Here is a 21,782-nt window from a genome sequence, read left to right on the forward strand (position 1 = left end):
ACCCAGCATCCCTGAATATTGGACCTCCTAGATGTCTTAAGTTGGACATCCAAAATGGAGACACCCAGAATTGGAGGTCTCTTCTGGAAATGTATACCTTTCTTGTTAACCAGAGCAACTTACTTTGTTAGGATAGTACTGCTGGGGGGAGGGGGTGTGGGCAGAAACCTGTTTAAATTATGTTGCAAAGTCTGTAATTTCTGGCTGAAAAAGTCCTCAGGTTGTAGCTCTTCCACTGGTCTGAGTGTGAGGTGGGAGTCAGGAAGCATGGAAGGCAAACATGGTTTCTTGGGAAGGATTTTTTTTGTTTAGTCTTAAAACAACGCCACCTTTTTGTAACTTGACCCAATTAAAGTTGCATCATTTCTCTCTGTAAGACTTAGCATTTATAGCCAAGTTATTGTGTGGTGCACAAACTAGAAATCTGTGTATGCCTCTGACATATATGACTGCTCCATTTCCCTTGCCAAGCATGAACACAAAAACACTTAGGCTGATTAGTGAATATAGCTTAAAGTATATTCATCACTAGCCTAAATTTAAAGCAGCTTGAAAATACAGTGTCAATAAATCAACTGGAATTAACATTGTAAACATGTAAATGAATGGCATTTGACATGGATCCAAAAACAATTACTATATTGTATAGTATATATGTATAACATTTTAATTACTGTGTAAGCAAAACATTGTAATAGTCAGTCAGTGTCATTAATACAGTGTCTCAATAGGGCACATACTTGTTTTCCACAGGTAGCCCGTATGCTCACAATTGTCCATTCTTTGAACAATTAACTTTAGACTTTGCTGGCTTTGCAGAAGGTTGGTCTGTCGTTAGTGAATTCATATACAGTGTTTGGCTAATTTTGTGATTTGTAGAACATATATTTCCCATACAAAGGAAATAAGAGCTGGAATTTTTATCCTGACAGCACATAAGAAAGTATGGGCCATATTTATGTTCCATAGTAAAATAAGCTAGATAATCCCCATCCCGAACCTCTTAAAGAAAGTGATCTGCAGAGGTGCAATTTATAAACCAAGAGGTAAAACCAATAATAAAAGCTATTTTGGAAATGACTGTGGTCTAAGTGACTAAGTACAAAATCTTATTGGTAATAGGCCTCTTTTTTTTCTTTTCTTGGTACTCTGGGGAAATGTATTTGCTGGTTATAGAAATGATTGTGATGGCCCTCTTCTATGAATGCTATTCTTAACATTTTTATAGTCTCATTTAACTGAAATAAAAAAGCATTAGGCTGTAATCCAGTGAGTAGTATCTGTAACGCAAATGTATGTTTCATCGCTTTATTTTTCCTGTTTATTTTGCCATAGAATAATAGACTGGCAGTATGTCAAATTGCATATTAGGGAGCTTTATAGTAACAAAAGTTATCCGTTATTTTTCATCTAAAAATAAGTTTGGAACAATGAGCGATAGCATGTGCATTCACCAGATCCCTTCCTCATATGAGTCAGTTGTTTGAATACCAATATGAGGCTGGCCAATAGCATGTGATGCTGATATCCCAACCGATACAGAAACAAGCAGTTTCTAGTTATCAGCATTGATTCATAACTGTCCCAAATACTTTTGGAATAAAGCAGTTGGAATTTCTGTTTTTTTCCTCCTTCTGGGGAAAATATTGCTTGTATGGACATGCACAAAACCCCTGCACTTCAACCTTTGGTAGTTTCTTTCTCTCATCAAAGTGAAATGAGCACCGCTGGTCTTGAAATTGTTCTTGTGAATGGAGTTGCCAAAGATATTGACAGACACCAAACCACTGTTCCCCAGTCTCATCTAAAAATGATGCAAACCTAAGAAGGTTTCATTTATGAGTAAAAAGTTCAAGTGAAAGTGTACCTAAAGATTTTAAATGGAGCTTACCTTTGGTAAAATTTATTTAAAAAACTCTTGATTCTGAGGTAGGAAGAGGTGTCTGTTTTCTAACCAAATATAGTCCAGTGAGATTTCTGTGTCGCTATCCAGTACATGTCATGGGCTATTGTATTAGGTCTAAACCATGGGTACTCAACCTGGGGGCGGGGGGATCAAGATACATGCCCTTGGGATCACAAACTAGTTTCACAAGGTTGGGTACATCTGCCTTTTCTTTATGGCTAGATGTAAATGGTGTACATTTGTCCAGAACTTTTTTTTAAATTTATGTTTTAACATGGGGGCATGGGATGGAAAATTTTGAGAAATATTTATAATGAAAAAACAAAACAGAGGTGCTGCATTCTAAAGCATATAAGTCAGTTGCACTTAGTAAATGATTTTGAATGCATATGAATGGGTTGCAACAGATTTACAAGAGGTAGCTTTATTTTTCACACCTTTAAATCTGATTCCAAGCCATTACTTGCTGTGTGTGCCAAATTTTGCCTGGTAATCCAGAAATATTCACAATGGGCAATTTAAATGACAGGCTGAAATTTTCCTCCTCCTCTTATGAGAAAACGATTTCAACACAGAAGTGTAAGGATATACATGTGGGTAAATATTTGTTTTGGCAAATGTTGCAGGTTTGTGTTTGTAAGTCAGACAGTATCCTTTCAGAGGAAATGACAAATCCTACAAAAGTGCATGGTCCTGATTCACCACAGTGTATTACTCCAATTGTACATGGGTGTGACTCTGGCTGATTTCAGCAGAATCACGCTAACATGAAACTAGAGTAATGCAGTGGTGAATCAGGGTGCACAGTTGTATTTATGTATCAGAATTTGTGCTCAAACAGCTTCTTTCACAGCAGTGTTCTCAAATCACTCTCCTGACATTAAGCCTCACAACACTCCCATAACCTAGGTATTATTCTCGCTATACAGAGGGACGAAGCTAAAGTGGAAAGGATAATGACATGCCCAAGGGAAGGCAGGCAGTCAGTTGCAGATGAGTCCATGCTGTCAATTCTAACCGCTTTACTGTCGCTCTCTGTATATATGTTATGTTTTAGTTAAGTATCGATACAGCCAGATTGTGTAATTCATTTACTGGGGTACTGCTAAATCACACATTACCACAGGGGAAACTTCAGGAGTCTGTTTATGTTAGGAGGCATAATCCCTCCCAGAGTTTTAGCTGGTGCTGTGGAAATATGTTTACTGCACCGTCCTTCAGGGAATATGCTCCTTTCTTTGTGATGGCCAGTTTGCAGGCCCAGCATTGGTCTTGGGAGAAGGTTTTCTTGATCCCTTTGTTGAAGTTTGGACCTCTGGTGACAGAGAGAGAAAAGACCCTTTACTTGAGTGGGTAAACCCACTAACCCAGGAACCTATCCTTGCAACAAAGCCCGTTGCCAACTGTGCCCACATATCTATTCAGGGGACACCATCACAGGGCCTAATAACATCAGCCACACTATCAGAGGCTCGTTCACCTGCACATCCACCAATGTGATATATGCCATCATATGCCAGCAATGCCCCTCTGTCATGTACATTGGTCAAACTGGACAGTCTCTACGTAAAAGAGTAAATGGACACAAATCAGATGTCAAGAATTATAACATTCATAAACCAGTCGGAGAACACTTCAATCTCTCTGGTCATGCGATTACAGACATGAAAGTCGCTATTTTACAACAAAAAAACTTCAAATCCAGACTCCAGCGAGAAACTGCTGAATTGGAATTCATTTGCAAACTGGATACAATTAACTTAGGCTTGAATAGAGACTGGGAGTGGCTCAGTCATTATGCAAGGTAGCCTATTTCCCCTTGTTCCCCCCCCCCCCCCCCCCCCCCGACGTTCTTGTTAAACCCTGGATTTGTGCTGGAAATGGCCCACCTTGATTATCATATACAATGTAAGGAGAGTGGTCACTTTGGATAAGCTATTACCAGCAGGAGAGTGAGTTGGGGGGGGGGGGGGGGAGGTGAGAAAACCTGGATTTGTGCTGGAAATGGCCCAACTTGATTATCATACACATTGTATCACTTTAGATAAGCTATTACCAGCAGGAGAGTGGGGTGAAAGGAGGTATTTTTTTCATGCTTTGTGTGTATATAATAAGATCTTCTAAACTTTCCACAGTATGCATCTGATGAAGTGAGCTGTAGCTCACGAAAGCTCACGCTCAAATAAATTGGTTAGTCTCTAAGGTGCCACAAGTACTCCTTTTCTTTTTGCAAATACAGACTAACACGGCTGTTCCTCTGAGACCGGTAAAGAGACTGCAATTATGAATGGCCTATAGTGTCTATAGAAAGACACTTAGTGCTCTTCTTTTTCCAGTGTCCTTGCACGGGGGCCAGCATAATCCAGGTGTGTGCGTATGTCTACCCTGGCTCTGTGTATGTGCAGTTTAAAGCAAACAAAAGCGTGAATGTTAAAACGCCACTTAGTGAATTAGAGAAAACAGCCATGCTTCCTAGGCAGCAGCTGTCTGCTAATAACTGAACTGACTGAGCTGACAAGCAGCTGCAGGTGTCAGTTTTATCTTTTGAGCCACTGCTGTCTTCATATCACACTGTCAACAGACAAGACTGTTTCGATCCAAAGGGTATGGGTCTGTATGAAAACAATAAGCATGTATATGAACAGGCAGGGGCTGGCTTTGTGGGGTAGTCGTGTTGGCAGAACCTGTTCTTACTGATGGTGACAAATGTATTTATAGCAATAATGTGTTAGTAGTTAACATAAAAAGGCCTTTGTCCTTTGCATTTGGAGTGCTCCCATTTGTAGTAATGATGAGAAATATTGCACGATGACAAGCCTGTTTTCTTCTAAGTTGCGTCACTCTTGAATCAGAATGAGCATTACACTGATCTATAGGAGAAAAATAACTTTCATGGGAATACTTTGTATAAACAGATACTTTTTTACTTACCTTGTTGTTGGCTCTTACAGAAAAGTTAACAGTGGGAGAAAATCCTATGATAAATGACTATTGTGCTGCAGTACTAAAGTTGGATAGATCTAATGTTATACAAACCACATGACTTTCAAGTGTCCAGAAACATGGCTGTTCTCAAAGAGGAAAATAAGCCTTACCATCCTCCCCTGAAAAGGCAAAATACAATGTGCTCCCAAGTCATCATCTTAGGGTCTGATCCTGCCAGGGCTAAACATACTCGAGCACTTAATTCCTTGTAGGAGATGCCCATAGGGTTGGGCTGTTTCGAGCTTAGGGCCTGATCCAAAGCCCATTGAAGTTGGTGGGTGAGTTTTTCCATTGTCTTCAGTGAGGTTTGGGTTAGATCTTTAACAATCACTTAGGGCTTGTTTACACTCAAAATGCAACAGCGGCACAGCTGTGCTGCAGCAGTGAGACACTGCCTACACCAGGGGTTCTCAAGCTGTGGGTCAGGAGGTTATTACATTGGGAGTCGTGAACTGTCAACCTCCACCCCAACCCCGCTTTGCCTCCAGCATTTATAATGGTGGTAAATATATAAACAAGTGTTTTTAATTTATAAGGTGGGGGGGAGGGGCGCACTCAGAGGCTTGCTATGTGAAAGGGGTCACCAGTAAAAAAGTTTGAGAATCACTGGCCTACACCAACGGGAGAGCTTCTTCGTCAGTGTAAGCAATCCACCTCCCCAAGAGACGGTAGCTAGGTCAACAGAAATGTTATTCTGGCAACATAGTGCTGCCTGCGTTGAGAGGGTTAGGTCAACCCAGGTTCATCACTCAAGGGTGTGGATTTTTCACATCTCTGAGCAGCACAGCTGAATCGACCTAACTTTTTAGTGTAGACCAGTCCACCCCCACCCCCCCGTCCATTCTTCTGCCTTCCTTTGTCACACCCCTTTCCCAGTCCCCCGGTGTAAGCAGAGATTTTGAAATGTCTCAAATACAGTTGACTTAAAGGGTGTGGAAGAGCAGTGCCTTCAGGAAAGGTAGAAAATGAAAGCACAGTGGGGTTGCCAGCTCTGGGAAAACCCTTAAATTGGGCTGTAAACTTAAAAACCACTTTGATGTAACTTCATGTATGTTAACCCATAAGGCATAGGACTCAATGGTTTGGCTCCAGCTAGTTTTGCTGACAATAAAGGGAGCATTGTAGTCTAAATATCCCACAATTACAGTTTGAGTAGAAATTGTCAAATATTCACTGGGAAATGATCTTGTTCCATTCTCTTACTTGCCTACTTGGACCAGACCTTTGCTTTGTCTCTTGTTTGGCAAATGTTTCCAAGAAAAATATTTCAATTGAACTAGTTTGTGTTTGTTGCCAATGTACACCCACCTTGTAAAGTCTGAATGTATTTGTTTGTTATAGAGATCACGGGTCTGGTTGCGAGAAAATGGTCAGCATTATCCAAGCACTGTACATTCCTGCGCGGAGGGAGTTGTTGTATTCAGGACAGATTATGGTCAGGTAAGATGGTACTCTTAATCTTTTCTATCACTGTTTAGAAAATAAAGAAGACACCCAATGTTTTAAAAAAGAATTATACAGTGTTAAGACGGCTGATGAACTTTGGGGAATTTGGATACAAATGTTCCTGTTTTTAATAGATCTTCCGGTTGTACTGCTTGTGACTTGGTGTAACTACATTTGTGAGGTTTAAAACTTGATCTTCTTTGCAGAAACAAAAATCTAATCCTTATCGACACCAGTTGAAAACTCTGATCTCATATGATCTATAGTTCGGTGATCTACAGTTCATATGATACCTGTCCAGTAATTCTGCCTATCCCCACTGCATCTCACCCTGTTTCATCCATTGACAGAGATCACACTCCAATTGTATATTCTCCAATCCTTCAGCAGGTGAACGCAGAGAATTAGATTTTTGTAAGAGTAATCAGAATCCCTCAGAAAACATCTTTGCCTTAGCCTGATACTAAAAAGTAACAATAATAAAACCAAAATGTGTGCTATCATGAGAGAGAACCCTTTATATTTTGGCTTGTTTATATTGGGGCACATGTTAAGTTGGATGTTGAGTGTAGCTTTAAATGTCAAGCTCTTGCATGTTCCTTCTTTACTCTCCATTCTTCTGTACCAGTTTGAGTTGTTGGATGTAGTTCTACCCACTCTGCAGGTGGAAACAGCGCACGAGTTCATTCCAGTGAAATTTTCAAGTTATTTAGGTTTGACTGTTCCTGCTCGATCCATTTGTGTATTGTTGATCCATACCACTTTCCAACCCTTCTGATATTTAAGACTAGATCATCAGTTGGTGTAAAATCTGTCACTTTACATGGACTGATAATCTAATCAGAAAAATGGAAAGACAGGTCATGTTAAAGCACTGAAACTGAATTCATGTTTATGGAATAAATTGATTTTCATGTACACCGTGTGTACATATGATACATATATATTTATTTTTAAAATAAAATGCAGGCTGAGTCTGGTACTAGCCATCTGGTTTAATCACAAACCCTACCCAGCTTCTAAAAATAGTAGCCAAAATTTTCAGTCTTGGGTACCTAAAGTTAGACATCTAACAGAGCACCGCAACTCCAGCTGAAGGTAATGGGAGCTGCTGATGCTTGGCACCTCTGAGCCAGTTTTAATTAGTTGTTCTAAAAAGGAATTAGGTGACTGACTTTGACCCCCACAATGAAAAATGTGCCCAGTAGTTATTATGTGAGTATGAACAACTCTTGTGTACACACAATACCTGAAATGTAGTGAGTGTTGCTCTCTTTTCAGCATGTACATCAGGAGTAGGCAAGCTTTTTGGCCCGAGGGCCACGTTGGGGTTGCGAAAATGTATGGAGGGCCGGGTATGGAAGGCTGTGCCTCCCGACACAGCCTGGCCCCTTCCCCCTATCTGCCCCATCCCACTTCCTGCCCCCTGAGTGCCCCCCTCAGGACCTCCAACCCATCGAACCCCCCCTGCTCCTTGTCCCCTGATCGGCCCCTCCCGGGACCCCTGCCCCTAACTGTCCCCCGGGACCCCACCCCCATCCAACCCCTCTGCTCCCTATCCCCTGACTGCCCCGACCCCTATCCACAACCTCACCCCCAGACAGGCCCCCTGGGACTCCAACTCCCACCCCACCCCACCCCCGGACCTCCGCCCCATCCAACCTCCCCCTGCTCCCTGTCCCCTGACTGCCCTAACCCCTATCCACACCCCTGCCCCTAACCGCCCACTGGGACCCCACCTCCTATCCAACCCTCCCTGTCTCCTGACTGCCCCCTGGGATCCCCTGCCCCTTATCCAACCCCTTTGCTCCCTTACCATGCCCCTCAGAGTGGCAGGAGCTCGCAGCCCTGCTGCCGGCAGGAGCAGGCAGTGCGGCACACTGAGGCTGCGGGGCAGGGGCGATAGCCGGGAGGGGCTGCGGGCCATAGTTTGCCCACCTCTGGTGTACATATTGAAAGGCTGAACTGCACAGGACTTCAAGCAGGGTTCATGCTGTTACCTTTGTAAAATCTGAATGATTCCATTTCCTGAGGGACCTCTTACTTGTTAGTAAATGGCACCTTCAGTGTTTTAACTGTTGTTTTAACAAACACTATTATTTACAGTAGGATGAAACATAGGATATTGGCAACAATCTGCGAAACGATTAAGTAGCATTTAATATAAATAATACAGCCAACAACTTGATTAGGTAGCATATTTTTCGTGCGACAAAGCAATTTACTACACTGAGTAATCCTGGTGTTTTTAGAAGAATGCTTTGGGATTTAGCAGCACCGCACCAGTTGACATTAAGGATGTTGCACAAGTAAATTGTCTTGCACCTATTTGAAAATTTCTCCTTGATGCGTTAACCACTTGTGTGCTGTGTAATGTAACAAATATATGGCTTAAAACAGATTTCCAGTGTTGCCTGTTGTACGGTACCTGGCAGTCACCTTTGAAGTGCTGACAATCCAATGAGACGCTAGAACTTTAAAGGACTACTGCTGCATGGTTAGTCACCTGGGTGTAGAGCTGAGATTTTCAATCGCGCTTATGTCCAATTGAAATTCTATGAGTTTGGTAACTAACTCTTGGGCTCCTTTGAAAATTCCAAGCATGACACTTATGTCTATCAGCAAATTGATTATGGAAGTGTTAAGATCTTTACTGAACTCAGAACTATGTTATTAATCTTGTTTGAGCCCATATCTGCTGCCAGAACTTGCAGGTATTGCCACACTCGCAGTTTTCAATTGTACGTTCAGTCATTTGAGTGGAATGTGAAGATGTAATCAGGGAAACATTAGGAGGACATGTTTCCGGGGGTTGCTCTTGCACCCTTGTTCATTCAAGAGGCTCATGTTATCTTAACTTTAGCATGCTCAGCATAGGAATCTTTCTGTTTGGACTTGAGATCATTGTCACTTTATATTACTGCAATGAGCAATTTGCTATAGCTAAGCCGAAGACAGTGTTTCATTTTTTTCTTCTTTCTTTCCATACTATTCTGAGCATTGGAAACTTATTTTTTAGATGGCACTTAATTGTTCTTTGAAAGAATGTTAATTGAAGTGAATGCTGCTGAATACAAATACCCTTGTGCAGTGTTTGATATGACATTAAGATGACAGTAAATTACACATCAGGTGGTGGATCCTCATGGAAAATGCAGTGCACCGCTATTTCTTGAACAGGAAATATTCAGATAGCATTAAACCAGTCATTTAAAATAAGGCTGTTTGATTTATTATAATTGAAATATTGTGGTAGCATCACCCTGCTGCTGTTGTGGTACTTTGTGCATATGCATGGAGACAGTTTGAAACTAAAGGAATACTTGTGGCACCTTAGAGACTAACCAATTTATTTGAGCATGAGCTTTCGTGAAGTGAGCTGTAGCTCACGAAAGCTCATGCTCAAATAAATTGGTTAGTCTCTAAGGTGCCACAAGTATTCCTTTTCTTTTTGCGAATACAGACTAACACGGCTGTTCCTCTGAAACCTGTCAGTTTGAAACTAGTAGCAGCTGGTAGCTTAACTGTAATATGTGGTCCTGGCCATCCCCAAGTTTTTGCATCTGCCCACCCAGTTATTCCAGGTCCACTTTTGGGGACTCCCCTTTTATCACCCTCTCCTCTCTCTTGATTCTTGGTGGAAAGAAAAGTGAGTGTGTGTTGCTTCTTCCGTTGCATTGAAATCAGCTGGTAGATGAACTTCCAAAGTGGTTTGAAGACTAGGTTGAAGCAGAGATTTATCTGTCTTGTCTGGAATGAGTTAAAAAATTGTGATGAGTGGCAGTTCTAAATTTTATCCTCTTTTCTTTAAAAGCTTCTATGGGATCTGGGTGCCTTCCAGAGTGGGAGAAACTTCACTGTGATTGTTGTTTTTGTATCAGACTCTTTCCTCTGTTTTGATCTGAGTAATGCTAATTTGTGTGTAGTAGTTGAGGCTGTGCATAATGTTTTGGACGGTGTGTGGAACATCTGTGTATAGTTCTATATAGTATGAGTGTCTCTGTGTATATTACACATACAGAGTATGAGACTTATTCTTCCCTTGGATCCCCATCATATTTCAAAGAGTGCATTAAATTTACTGAATCATTTTTATACTTTTGAGTACCTTCATATGCCCTGCTTTGGGGATAAAATATGATATTTTCTCCTTTTAAAAAGCTTTTATTTATTTAACGATAAAACAGGCATTTCCTCATCTCCACATTCTATAAATTTTAATGGACTTGTGTGAGCTTATAAAATACACAGCTGAACATGAAGTAAAACCCTAAAAGCACTGCTGTCACTGTAAGCTCCATTTGAAATGGGTGCCTTGGACAGACTCAATAAAGAGTATGAATGGCTCCATCTATCAAGATGCCACAAGAGACCTCAAGCAGCTGTTGAAGTTGGACCCTTTCCTATCTATCCTTTTGCACTTCTTCAGATAGTATGAATTTCACTCTTACTATTATTATTACTTTGTTTTATACACAGTAGTGCCTAAAAGCTCTGCCGAAGATTAGGGCCCCATTGTGCTAGAAGCTGTACATAGCCATAGTGTAAAATTAGTCTCTGTCCCAAAGAACTTAAATCTAAACAGATAAATCAAAGGGTGGGAGAAAGATGAACCCAGATCTCTTGAATCCAAGTTTAGTGCTTTAACCACAAGACCATCCTTTCTGTCCTAATCAAGATCCTTTTCCAGTGCTTATATATCAAAGGGCGGGTCCATGTGTAAAAGTGCCCAGAACCTTGTATAAACTATATAACAGCGTACTGGGGATTCAGTTTTTAGGTAGCTGTTCTTGTTTGCAGAAGTTATATAATGCATTTGAGATGGATAGCTAGCAGTCTTTCTGAACAATCCCATGAAAAATATAATTTCTGTAACATCCCTTTCCTTTCCCTTCCAGAAGAACTTGCCTATAAGTTTAACAAGACTTGACACAATGCGGGGGACTTGTTCTGGTATGAAGAAACTTGCACAGAGAGTATAAGCTGAATTGATTGCCACAAACAGATTAGCATCTGTGACATTGAAATTGCAGAATGCTTAATTACATACTCCTTTAGTTGACAGAGAGAAACTTTTTAAAATTAAAATACATTCTAAATGGAAGCAGCTGAGATATAATATCCCTAAAACGTAGATTCTTTAAAAACACAGATGGTAAATATCACTAGCAAAGACCTTGTTAGTCAGAACAACGTTCTTTGAATTTGCTTTACAAAGAAGTAATTCATGGTACAGTATTATGTCAGCAAACAGGACATAGCTTAGTATCCTCGGCCTCAAATAAGAGGCACCTGTAAATGGTTTGGTCTGCGTTTTCTATACGTTTAACTTAACGTGGCTCTGCTGGAGTATTTATGCACAGCAAGAAAGGGAAGAACACATATGTTATGTGTTAAACACAACTCAAGTATGTTTTCCACAGGGGTTTGCACCTCCTTTTTTCCTCCTCAGTCTGGGGTTGTAAGGGTTTCTCATGATGAGCTCATTCAGGAAGGTTAGAGCTGGACTTTAACCGAGAGTTTAACTTTTAATATGCTCAAAGAAGTGATGTTCCTACAGTGAAGTTGTTGTGTGATATACCAGGAGAGTTAATGTACACATAATACGTCCATCCAACTAGACAACATTTAAATTAATTAAAACAAATCCCCACAGTGTTACAACAAGCATCTTGAGTCTTATTTTTGTGTAAACGCTCTTTCCTATGCCTCATGTCATCTATTCTTGCGTCATAATTTAGGCCCCTATTTTGCAAACCTATACTACTGGTTGTAATATTAATACACTGAGTAGTCCCTTTAGGTCAGATTCTGACACCTATACTCCATGGGGCACACTCAACTGTGTAGGTAGACCCACTGAAGTCATTTGAACAAAATTCTTCTTTGCCTTGATGCCTTCAAAAAACTTGGAGTTAAGCTGTTTGTAGACAGAGACCATTGTCTAGCATGTTGATCAGTATTGTCTCATTGTTTACCTGTACTCCCCGATTTGCTGTCTCTGTCTGTTGTCTCTTACTGAAATTGTAAGCCCATTGGGGCAGGGACTGTCTCTTTGTTCTGTGTTTGTACAGTGCCTAGCACAAAGAGGTCATGGTGCATGACTAGGGTTCCTAGGTGCCATGGTGATATTACTGCTAATCATAATTAATAATTACTAATGATAATACTTAATGAAAATACTGAAGGCAATTGGACTGGTCATCAATAAATGCTATACTCTGTGTTAAGAGTTTGTAGACTCATCCCAACATTCTGAATTCTGCAGATCAGGGATTGTACACTGGTTCGCTTTTTAAAGTGCTATGCCCTCTTATGACACTACATACAAATAAACGCTCAGTAATAATTCCCAAACCATATTTTATTATAACTCCTCAGTTGAACCTGTGTCACTACTGAAGCATGTCCACCAAAAGTCTCTGCTTTTTAACACTCCCTCATGGTGTTCCTTGCATTTGCAAACTTGCTTAGAAAATATGCAGGGATACTTAGGTAACTTTTTTTTCAAAGCTACTTTTGGAGTTAAACTTTGCATAAAGACTGAATGATTATCACTGGTAAGGATTTTTCCAGGATGCTTTCAGTTTAAAAAACTCAATAAAATAATTTGTAGGACTATTGGCTTATACCTTTGTAGTTTTACAACATCTTTCAAATAGCAGATATATATACTGTCGATGGGGTAGATTTCAAATTCAGTGGCTTAATTTCAGGAAATCGGATTCCATCTGTCTAAACATTGTAAAGTTAGGACTAATTCTTTCGTTAGTTGATATTGGGCTCTGCTATAATAATTCTGGTAATGATTCTTGGGTATACTTGCAAAACCTACTGCTGCGGTTATTGGGACCTTGGTTTCCCAGAAGAAAGATAGGGAAGTATTGGGGATGGAGGCAGGGAAAGCACCAAAACTAAGATTGTGTTTTTTAGTACCCTGGTTTTATCTTGTGTTGAGTGATGTATAAATCTTTGTGCAGGATGTCAGAGTTCAGTGTCTTTTGCTCCAAGCATCTGTTGACACCCTTGTAAACAGAGCTAATGACAGTGTTAACTGAGCGACTTCTGGAGATGTATACTTGTGTAAAAATGGGTTAGAGCAGGGGTTCTCAAACTTCATTGCACCGTGACCCCCTTCTTTTACTACGCAACCCCAGGCTGGGGGACCAACACCTGAGCTGCCCAAGTCACTCTGCCCCGGGTCGGGGGCAGGGTGGGGGAGGGAGGTCAAAGCCTGTTCCCCACTGTTACAGATACAGGGGCTGAAGCTGAAGCCCAAGGACTTAAGCCCAGACGGGGCCTGTAACCTGAGCCCTACTGCCCAGGGCTGAAGCCCTTGAGCTTTGGCTTCAACCCCAGACGATGGGGCTCAGGCTTCGGCCTCAGGCCCCCAGCAAGTCTAAGACAGCCCTGGCAACCCCATTAAAATGGGGTCGTGACCCACTTTGGGGTCCCGATCCACAGTTTGAGAACCGCTGAGTTAAAGCATGCCTTATCCACAGTCAGCAAGTGATTGGTTTTTGTGCAGATACTGTAATGTTCTAGAAACAGCCTCATAGAGTATAAATGCCAAGTTGGCAATAAGCTTTTTAAGTCATCACTTCTCAGCTTGTGGGTCATGACCCACAACGGGTCACCAGAAGTTGTTGGAGTGCAGCGGGGCTGTGTGCATAGTCTTTGTCTAGTGCTTCTTTGAGGCAGATTTGTTTAAACCAATTCAGTCCTCAGATGCCGAAAGTACCTCGTACAGACCATTGTGCTGAATCTCATAGTGCCTCCTGTCAAGCACGTTGTGAACTGTTGCGAAAGATTCTGGGATCCATGTAGCACCTCACTAGTTTGTACACCCTGTAAATGAAACACAAAAAAGCCTGTCTCTCCACATCAGATCTGACAGAATGCTATCACGAGGTCTTGTGGTACTGAGGTGTTCCTTACTGTTACGAATGTACACTTCAGAACACTTTCTCTGATATACTAATGCAAACTAAATATACTTGCTGAATGAACAAAGTATATTTTATGATGAATGATCCTTGCCTTTTGAGTACTTTGTTTAGTTACTTGCTAATTTGCAAAATGTGGTAGTTTGCAACGGGCCTCTGTAGTGTGTGTTGTGGAGGTTCTGGTTTATATAAATGCTAAAAGGGAAAATGAAAACATTAAGCACAGCCATTACTTTAAAGCAGTGGTTCTTAACCTGGGGTGCACACAGGCATGCCAGATTTTTTTAGAAGGTAAATAATCGAAAACACAAATTAAGCACAGGCACATAAGTACAACTACTTTGTTTCATCAAACCTAGTACAACATTATACATTTTTTAACGATTACTGTAATATACAAACAAAAAATATATCTAGGTTTAAAGAACTGACCTACTCCAATGATTTTTGATAAGGGGTGCGAGAACATATTTTGAGAGCCTAAGGGGTGCAGGCTGCAGTAAAAGTTAGGAACCACGGCTTTAAAGGAAGATGTGATTCCTTTGTTTGCAGTTGAGCTGAAATAGCAACTGTTCAGTTATAGTTTTGAAAGCCAAACCACATGCTCTGTCACTTGTTTTACACCAAGTGTGATGTTTTTACACACCAATATTAAGTCCTTGAAAGCTTGTTCAGGGCTAATTTATCCATAGTGTTTTTAATTGGCCTTGCTCAAGACTAACCTAGTGTTCAGAAAAACAAACCTTGCTGTGTTTGTTCATATCAAAGTGGACACATTCCTACTAAGAAGGAGCAGTATAGTATTTTAATTTGCTCCCTCTACTATGTGCTCATTCCATTATATCCTAATGGGTATTTATTGTAAAATATCATCTACTGAGGCATACGTTGCCTTTTCTTTTTCAAAGGCACAGTCTTTTGGTATTTGCCCTCTTTCACTCACCAAAACACTACCCTTGGTTAGTTGCAGGATGGGAGCATCCGGGAAATAGTGTTTAAATAAATTATAGGGAAAATTCTGCTCTCTTACACCTATGCAACTCCATTAGAGCCACTGGGATTGCAGGTTAGCTCTCTAATTATAGCAGTATAGACACCCTGTATTTAACCCTGCATGGTCAAAAATGGGAGGGTCTGAAAGAGGTTGAGCCAAAGATTTATAAAGCACACGAATAATCCTTAAAAAAATTAAAATGACCACCGGGTCAAACAAATTGTTTCTTTTGTTTCTTCAAGGGTCGTGTTCTTGACTTACTGTGCATTATTAGGTACTATTTGTTGTAACTGCTGAAATCCATTCTTTTGGTATTAGTGTAGTTATCATTTTTGGAAAAATGAATGTTTTAGTGCAGTATGAATTAAAACTTTCCTCTCACCACTGTGCAATGCAGAAAGTGGTATTTTTAGTCCCTGTGAGATGTCAGTGAGAGCAGTTAATTTCTGAGATGCCTACATAGGGTACTTTTTTGTGTTCTAGAAATTCTTGTCCTACTATGGACCCTATGGTCTGTCTTGGCTATGTAAACAGTTAAGATGTCAGTCTATTCAGTTGCTTTCTGTAAAGCAAATCTAAACCATCTGTGCTTTTATTATGCCTGCACCAAAGAGAGCAAAACTGCTTTTGTTTTAAGATTAAAGCAGATGTACACAGACTGCCATTTTAATTTCTTTTGTAAGGGTTACAATACATTTCAGCTGTTCACAAAAAAATGGAAAGGAATTCAGGCTACTTTGTTCGTAAAAATCGAGTATTGTGATGAGTAAGCTTGTCAATTCAATTTTGTAGCACTGTTTCCAGACTCCTTTGGATGTGGAACTGAGTTTATTGTTCAGTGTTATCAGTGCCTTATGAGCATATGGTTTGGGTTAAACAAAATATACATTACTGTGTCCATTTGCAACAGGGAGATGCTTCATATTGCTCAGCTGAAGTGTTGTACCATTGGGCCAAATTCTTAGGTTCTTATTCAAATCAAAACTTCTCTTGGCTTGTATGGGAATTCGCCTGAGTAAGAACTGAGTGAAAATGTAAGGATCTCTAATGGCTCCATCCTGCAAAATTCTACTTGCAGGGAGACACTGAGGCTACTTGTTTGAGTAAGGACTCCTTATGTGTCGGGGTTTGCAGGTCTGGCCCAAACGTTTTAAAGAAAAATGTATAAGGAAACTAAATTAGGTAAGTCTTTTTCTTGGGGTCATTTAATTGCATCAACTTTTCAATTAGATAAAAATATATTTTCCCCCCTCTCAGAATAACTTGTCCCAAACATTGTATAATGGCACATTACAAGCTGCAGTGTTTGAGCCACTGCTATAGAAAGCTGCTGTTCTGTTTTACTGTCTTTTTTTTTTTATAAGGATTTATACATGCTGGAATGCCATTACTATGTGTGAAAGACAACTACAAGAAATAAGGCTGAAGTTAAGGAAAGAGCTATGTGGCAGGAACTTTACCACCTGTAATCACATAAGAAGTAGCTGCTTTCCTATGAAAAGGAAAGACCAACAATCCTTTTAACACTTAGGCTTGGGTCTCCAATAATTGGCTGTTGAAAAGAATCTGATAGCAAGTACAAGAAACTCAGGAACACTTATGCCGGTAACATGGAATTTATACTTAGTCACCATTCATTAGTGTCAGAGTGAGCCATAGGTATTTCCTCTGTTTTTGTGCTGTTTCTTTTTATTTTGTACATGGTTTCTCAATGTAGCATCACCAAAAAAGACCCAAACTCAATAACATTACAGGTCTGCCCCAATTTTTCTGAAGGTAATGTGTGAAGTTGCTGCTTTTTTTTAACCTCTAGGTGACTGGTTCAAATCCAGCCAAGTGGGTAGTTAAAAATAAATCTGTAAACCATCTGGACCTATGTGAAATGAGTGATCTCAATCCAGTCTTTAGTGAATAGCTATCCAGGTAGTAAAAAATAAACAAACAAAAAACTATGGTCACAGCTGGCATGATTTGGCATGATCGTTGCCAGTTTCAGCAGACAGTTTGTGATGCTGACACCTTCTCTGTGCCTGGTTTGTGGATTAAAAAATGGCTTTGATTTCCACTGTAGGCAATCAGAATGATTTAAAGAACTGAATTAACTTTATAGTGTTTCAAAAGAAATAAGGAATAAAGAAAAGTGGACAGTACATGAGCTCAGCATTCCTTTTCTACACAAATTAGCTTATTTTGTTTATTTAAACTTTCCCCCTCAGGACTCTCAATGACATTAATATTCATTATGGTTAATGTACAGATTTTTTTCCTTCAAAATAACCTGATGGATTTTGGAAAGAGAAAATCAAATAACTTTTTGTAGTTTTAAATTTTGCTTTGAACTTATGGAAATAGATATTTATAATGGAAATGCTGTTTGCTACTTGCAGTAACTTTAGTTAGAAATATTTAAGCGAGAGAGAACATATGCTTTTCAGATGTAAAGGTGAGCCCCAAATACATGTGTTTTGGAAAATTTCTAAAGTGACCTTTTATTATTTAATTAAGAATATTAAATTATATCATGAATGAGAGGAATATCTGTGCAATGTTTTCCCCCAAAGCGTATTGCAACGTGACAGTGAAGTTATTTTGATATGGATATTTTAATTAGCTTCAAAAGAGCTTTGAAGTACTTTTGCGTGTTTGGTTTAACTTATTCAAAACACAGAAAAAGACTTTGAACAAATAGGTCTCCTTTTCCTCCTCTCCATTTTTAGGAATCAGTAAGTCACACTTCATTGCACACAGGTTGGAACTGAGCTAGCTAAACAGACATATTGTATCCAAGCTGATTTATATTAATTATATTGTACTTTAAAATACCTACATTAAAAGCACATTATTAAGATTGCAAAGTCAAGCACTGAAAAGTTAGGAAATACCGTAGTGAAAGTTGACTGATGAAACTTAATTCAACTCCGTTATGCATATGGATTATGATACAGTCTTTAATTACATGATCAAGTACTATTTTAAACTTCTTCACGTAGTCAGTCCTATATTAAACTCCTCAACATTAGCGTTTTGAAAAGGGTCCTCACTTTGTTTCGAGTAGTATCGTCATCCTTTTGGGGGCCAGGAATAAACACAGAAAGCTTTTAATGCTGGGACAATGGCAGGAATTACATATTGACTGTGATTCACCCTCAAACTAATGCACTAAATGAGGCACGGTCCTGTGAAAAAAATAGTACATGGTCATTTCATTAAGGATTGCATCAAAATGCAACACACCAAGAGGTTCAAAGAAATGTAATGTTGCACAGGCAGTAACCTAAATTCTGGCATTTCCTAACTTTTCAGTGCTTGACTTTGCAATCCTAATAATGTTCTTTTAACATAGTTTTTTGTGTGTTTGTAATTCACAGTTTTAAAAAACCCTGAAAAACCAGGAATTCCATCATGTGGCATCCTATTGACACCAGCATGGTTCATCAGCAGGGCTGGAACCTTTAGATTCACCACTCAGACCTCTGCCACTTGAAGTAACTGAGTAACTGATAGCAGTAGTAGGTTGTCACCCTCTATCAGAAGAAACACTAGAGGGGGATGAGAAGCTTTGCCAGTGGGTTTCACAAATGTTTGCTGACCACAGAGGAATGGTTTGACTCAGGAGTTTGGGATTCCATTCTAGACTCTGGAGTGGGATGTTCTCAGGTTGGCACAGACCCTATACCCCTTCAAACAAGCATGACCCCTTCTGCCCCATCCCCTCCAACCTGTCCCTGTCTCAGTCCTGTTTCTTTCCTACCGCAGCTGCTCATTCCAGTCTCATTCTCCTCACCTAGCCAGTCCCAGTGTCCACGCCCAGTCTTTTTGCCCAGTGAATCCTCATGTCTCCCCTCCTGACTCCTCGCCCCAGTTTCTCCCCACTCCTGGTTTTCTTGGCCAGCCATTCCCAGTTTTTTCCCTTACTCTAGCTCCTTAACCCCTGTCTCCTTGTCTTGCGAGTCCCAGTTCCCCTCCTCCCAGCTTCTCATCCAATCTCTCTTTCCCATGACCTCCAGTCACACAGCCCTGTCCACTTTCCCAATCCCCACTGGCTCCCCTGGTTCCTAAATAAAAAGGGGAGGAGGAGCATGACTATCAGATTTTTTCAAAATTGTTGAACCGGAGCTGCTTGGTTCGATGCTTCCTGAACAGAGACATACTTAAACTGAACCCCCAACAAGCTAAACAAATGGAAGGTACCCTAAATTCTTAGCTGTTTAAGTTGCTTGAAGGAGCCAAAATCTTTAGTTTCTTAAACTACTTAAGAAACTGTAGAGGTGTAGAGGACTTCAGTTGCTGAAACTACTTTAGAAGTATGGGACATATCTATGCTTGAATGTTTAGCGGGTTTTAACACGTTAACTGATACAATTGTCAATTATAATGCAGCCACTACCCAAACACTAGTTGCTAATCAGGTTTAACTATAGGCAGTAGCTACAAGAAATACACGAAAGCTCATGCTCAAATAAATTGGTTAGCCTCTAAGGTGCCACAAGTACTCCTTTTCTACTTGTTTTATTCAAGCTTGAATAATTAGGAAGTGGTTGATTGTAAACAGTTGACTATTTTAAAACAACAACTACTGCCAAATCAAACTCCAAAACAAATTCATTTTGGGTTGAGAGCAAACATGGAAAATATTAACCACAAAGGCTTTCCATCTTGGGAAATTTCTAAGTGAAAAGGTCATTTATTATGGAAGATGGAATTCAGCCTTAAGTACAATGGGTGCAAAATTCTGTCCTAAAACCAAGATGCAAACTGAGCCCCTCCGCACACCAGTGAGCAAATGGAGATTGCTATCTCATAAAAAAGACAATCTAATCTTCCTCACCATTTTGTGATGCAGGTTTTAAACCTGTGCAAAATTTGCCTTCAGTCCTACTTGCATTAGGAGTGGCTGGCACTGAAAAAATGATTTGGAAGCATAAGTCAGTCATACGAGGCCCTGGCCTAGCCTACAAATCTACACAACACTGCATGGCTTACTTGGGAGTTCCACACACACAGGGATTGCAGGGTTGGGCCTTGTTTTTACATCAAAAACAGCAAGTCAAACAGTTAAGTTTGTGGCTGAAATGACTGTCTTCTTTCAGTACGTCTTTTGGATTTATACATTTTCTTTTGCAGGATAGGTAGATCTAAGGGACAGAATGCTATACGTTTCATGAGAAGACATAACTGCCCTCCTTCGTGTCATATTTACTAAGTCCAAAATGCACTAGGATTATTAAAGTTTTTGAAAGGGTTTGTGGAATAGAAATGTAGACTAAATTCTGGGTACTAACCTGGTAGTTGAAGATTGTCTCTACTGTAATAATTAAACCCTGAACACTTGTAGTTTTGTTGAGTCTGTGTTTCATTTGAAGCTAATTTAGTTTACAGTCTGGTGAGAATAATTCCCTGAAGTCAGTTTTTGTTTAGCATTCCTAGTTTAGTGCCTAGTTACAATGGGAATAGTATAGATAGCGTGTCTATCTACTGAACACGTCCCTGAATATTGACCTACTTCTTGAGTTATACGCCTACCAACATGCTTGTCTCCTGGGTGAGTAACAGTTCTGCAGAGCACACTGGGTAAATATTTATATTCTAGTTCCCTCCCACTTGTTAAAATATTCTATTTTTGTATATTTCAGTGAAAAACACGGTGGATATAAAACTCAGAGTGTGGTTTTTGTTTTGAGGGGGTGATGTATTTATTTAACAAAAGCCAACCTAGACACGGCATGTGTTTTCCAAGTCCTGTTTCCACCCAGTTTCACAGCTGTGTTGACAGATTTACTAGGAGGTGATGGACTTTCTCAGGGTCACACAGTGGTTGATTAGAGAGTAGAACTCCAGATCCTGCTGGCTCTGATGCTTTGCTTAGTTACTAGAACATACACCTTCTTCTTTCCAGATTATTGCAACAAATAACTAGTGCTCTACAGTTAATTTATATGAATAAACATTGGCTTGGACTGTATAAGCCCTTACAGCGGGGTTCGTACTGAGGGTCGAAACCTGCTCTCATGGAAGTTTGGTGGGAATTTTGAAAATTATTTCAGTGGGACGTGGCCCTGAACGATCAAAAAGACGAGATGTTTGGCATCTTTAAATTAAAATAAATAAATAAACATGGTTTTTTAGGTGAACCAAATAAATCTGTGTGTTTTTATTATCATGGTTTCACATTTATATTGTGGACCCAAAGACCCCAATCATGGTTGGGGTTCCAGTGTGCAGAGAGCTGTACCAACACAAGTAAAGAGACAGTCTCACAAAGTACTAGCAGCTGTGATAAAATAGCAGAATGCCCGTTCTGTATAAGAAGCTATTGCTGGTTTGGGCCAATCTCATTCCAAAATAAATTTTTTTTCCTTATTTTGTAATCGGGTAAGGTAGACTCTAGGGAAGAACGTGGCCTTGGGTGACTAAGTGAAGCCAAAATTGGCAGTAACCAGTCTTTTCTAAGCCCTGGTCTACACTAGGACTTTAGATCGAATTTAGCAGCGTTAAATCGATTTAA

The 21,782-nt window shown here is 40.0% G+C and overlaps 1 protein-coding gene across 1 annotated transcript in view; it reads left to right on the forward strand.

Annotated features, from left to right (window-relative positions):
* Positions 1–21,782, forward strand: part of MYO10 (myosin X) — a 295,459-nt gene that overhangs the window by 55,847 nt on the left and 217,830 nt on the right. Inside the window, exon 2 of the mRNA XM_075125436.1 lies at positions 6,233–6,331. Within this exon, the coding sequence (XP_074981537.1) occupies positions 6,233–6,331 (99 nt within the window). The remainder of the gene's footprint in view (positions 1–6,232; positions 6,332–21,782) is intronic.

The sequence above is a fragment of the Caretta caretta genome, chromosome 2 (assembly GCF_965140235.1).
Source record: "Caretta caretta isolate rCarCar2 chromosome 2, rCarCar1.hap1, whole genome shotgun sequence".
Taxonomy (NCBI): Eukaryota; Metazoa; Chordata; order Testudines; family Cheloniidae; genus Caretta; species Caretta caretta.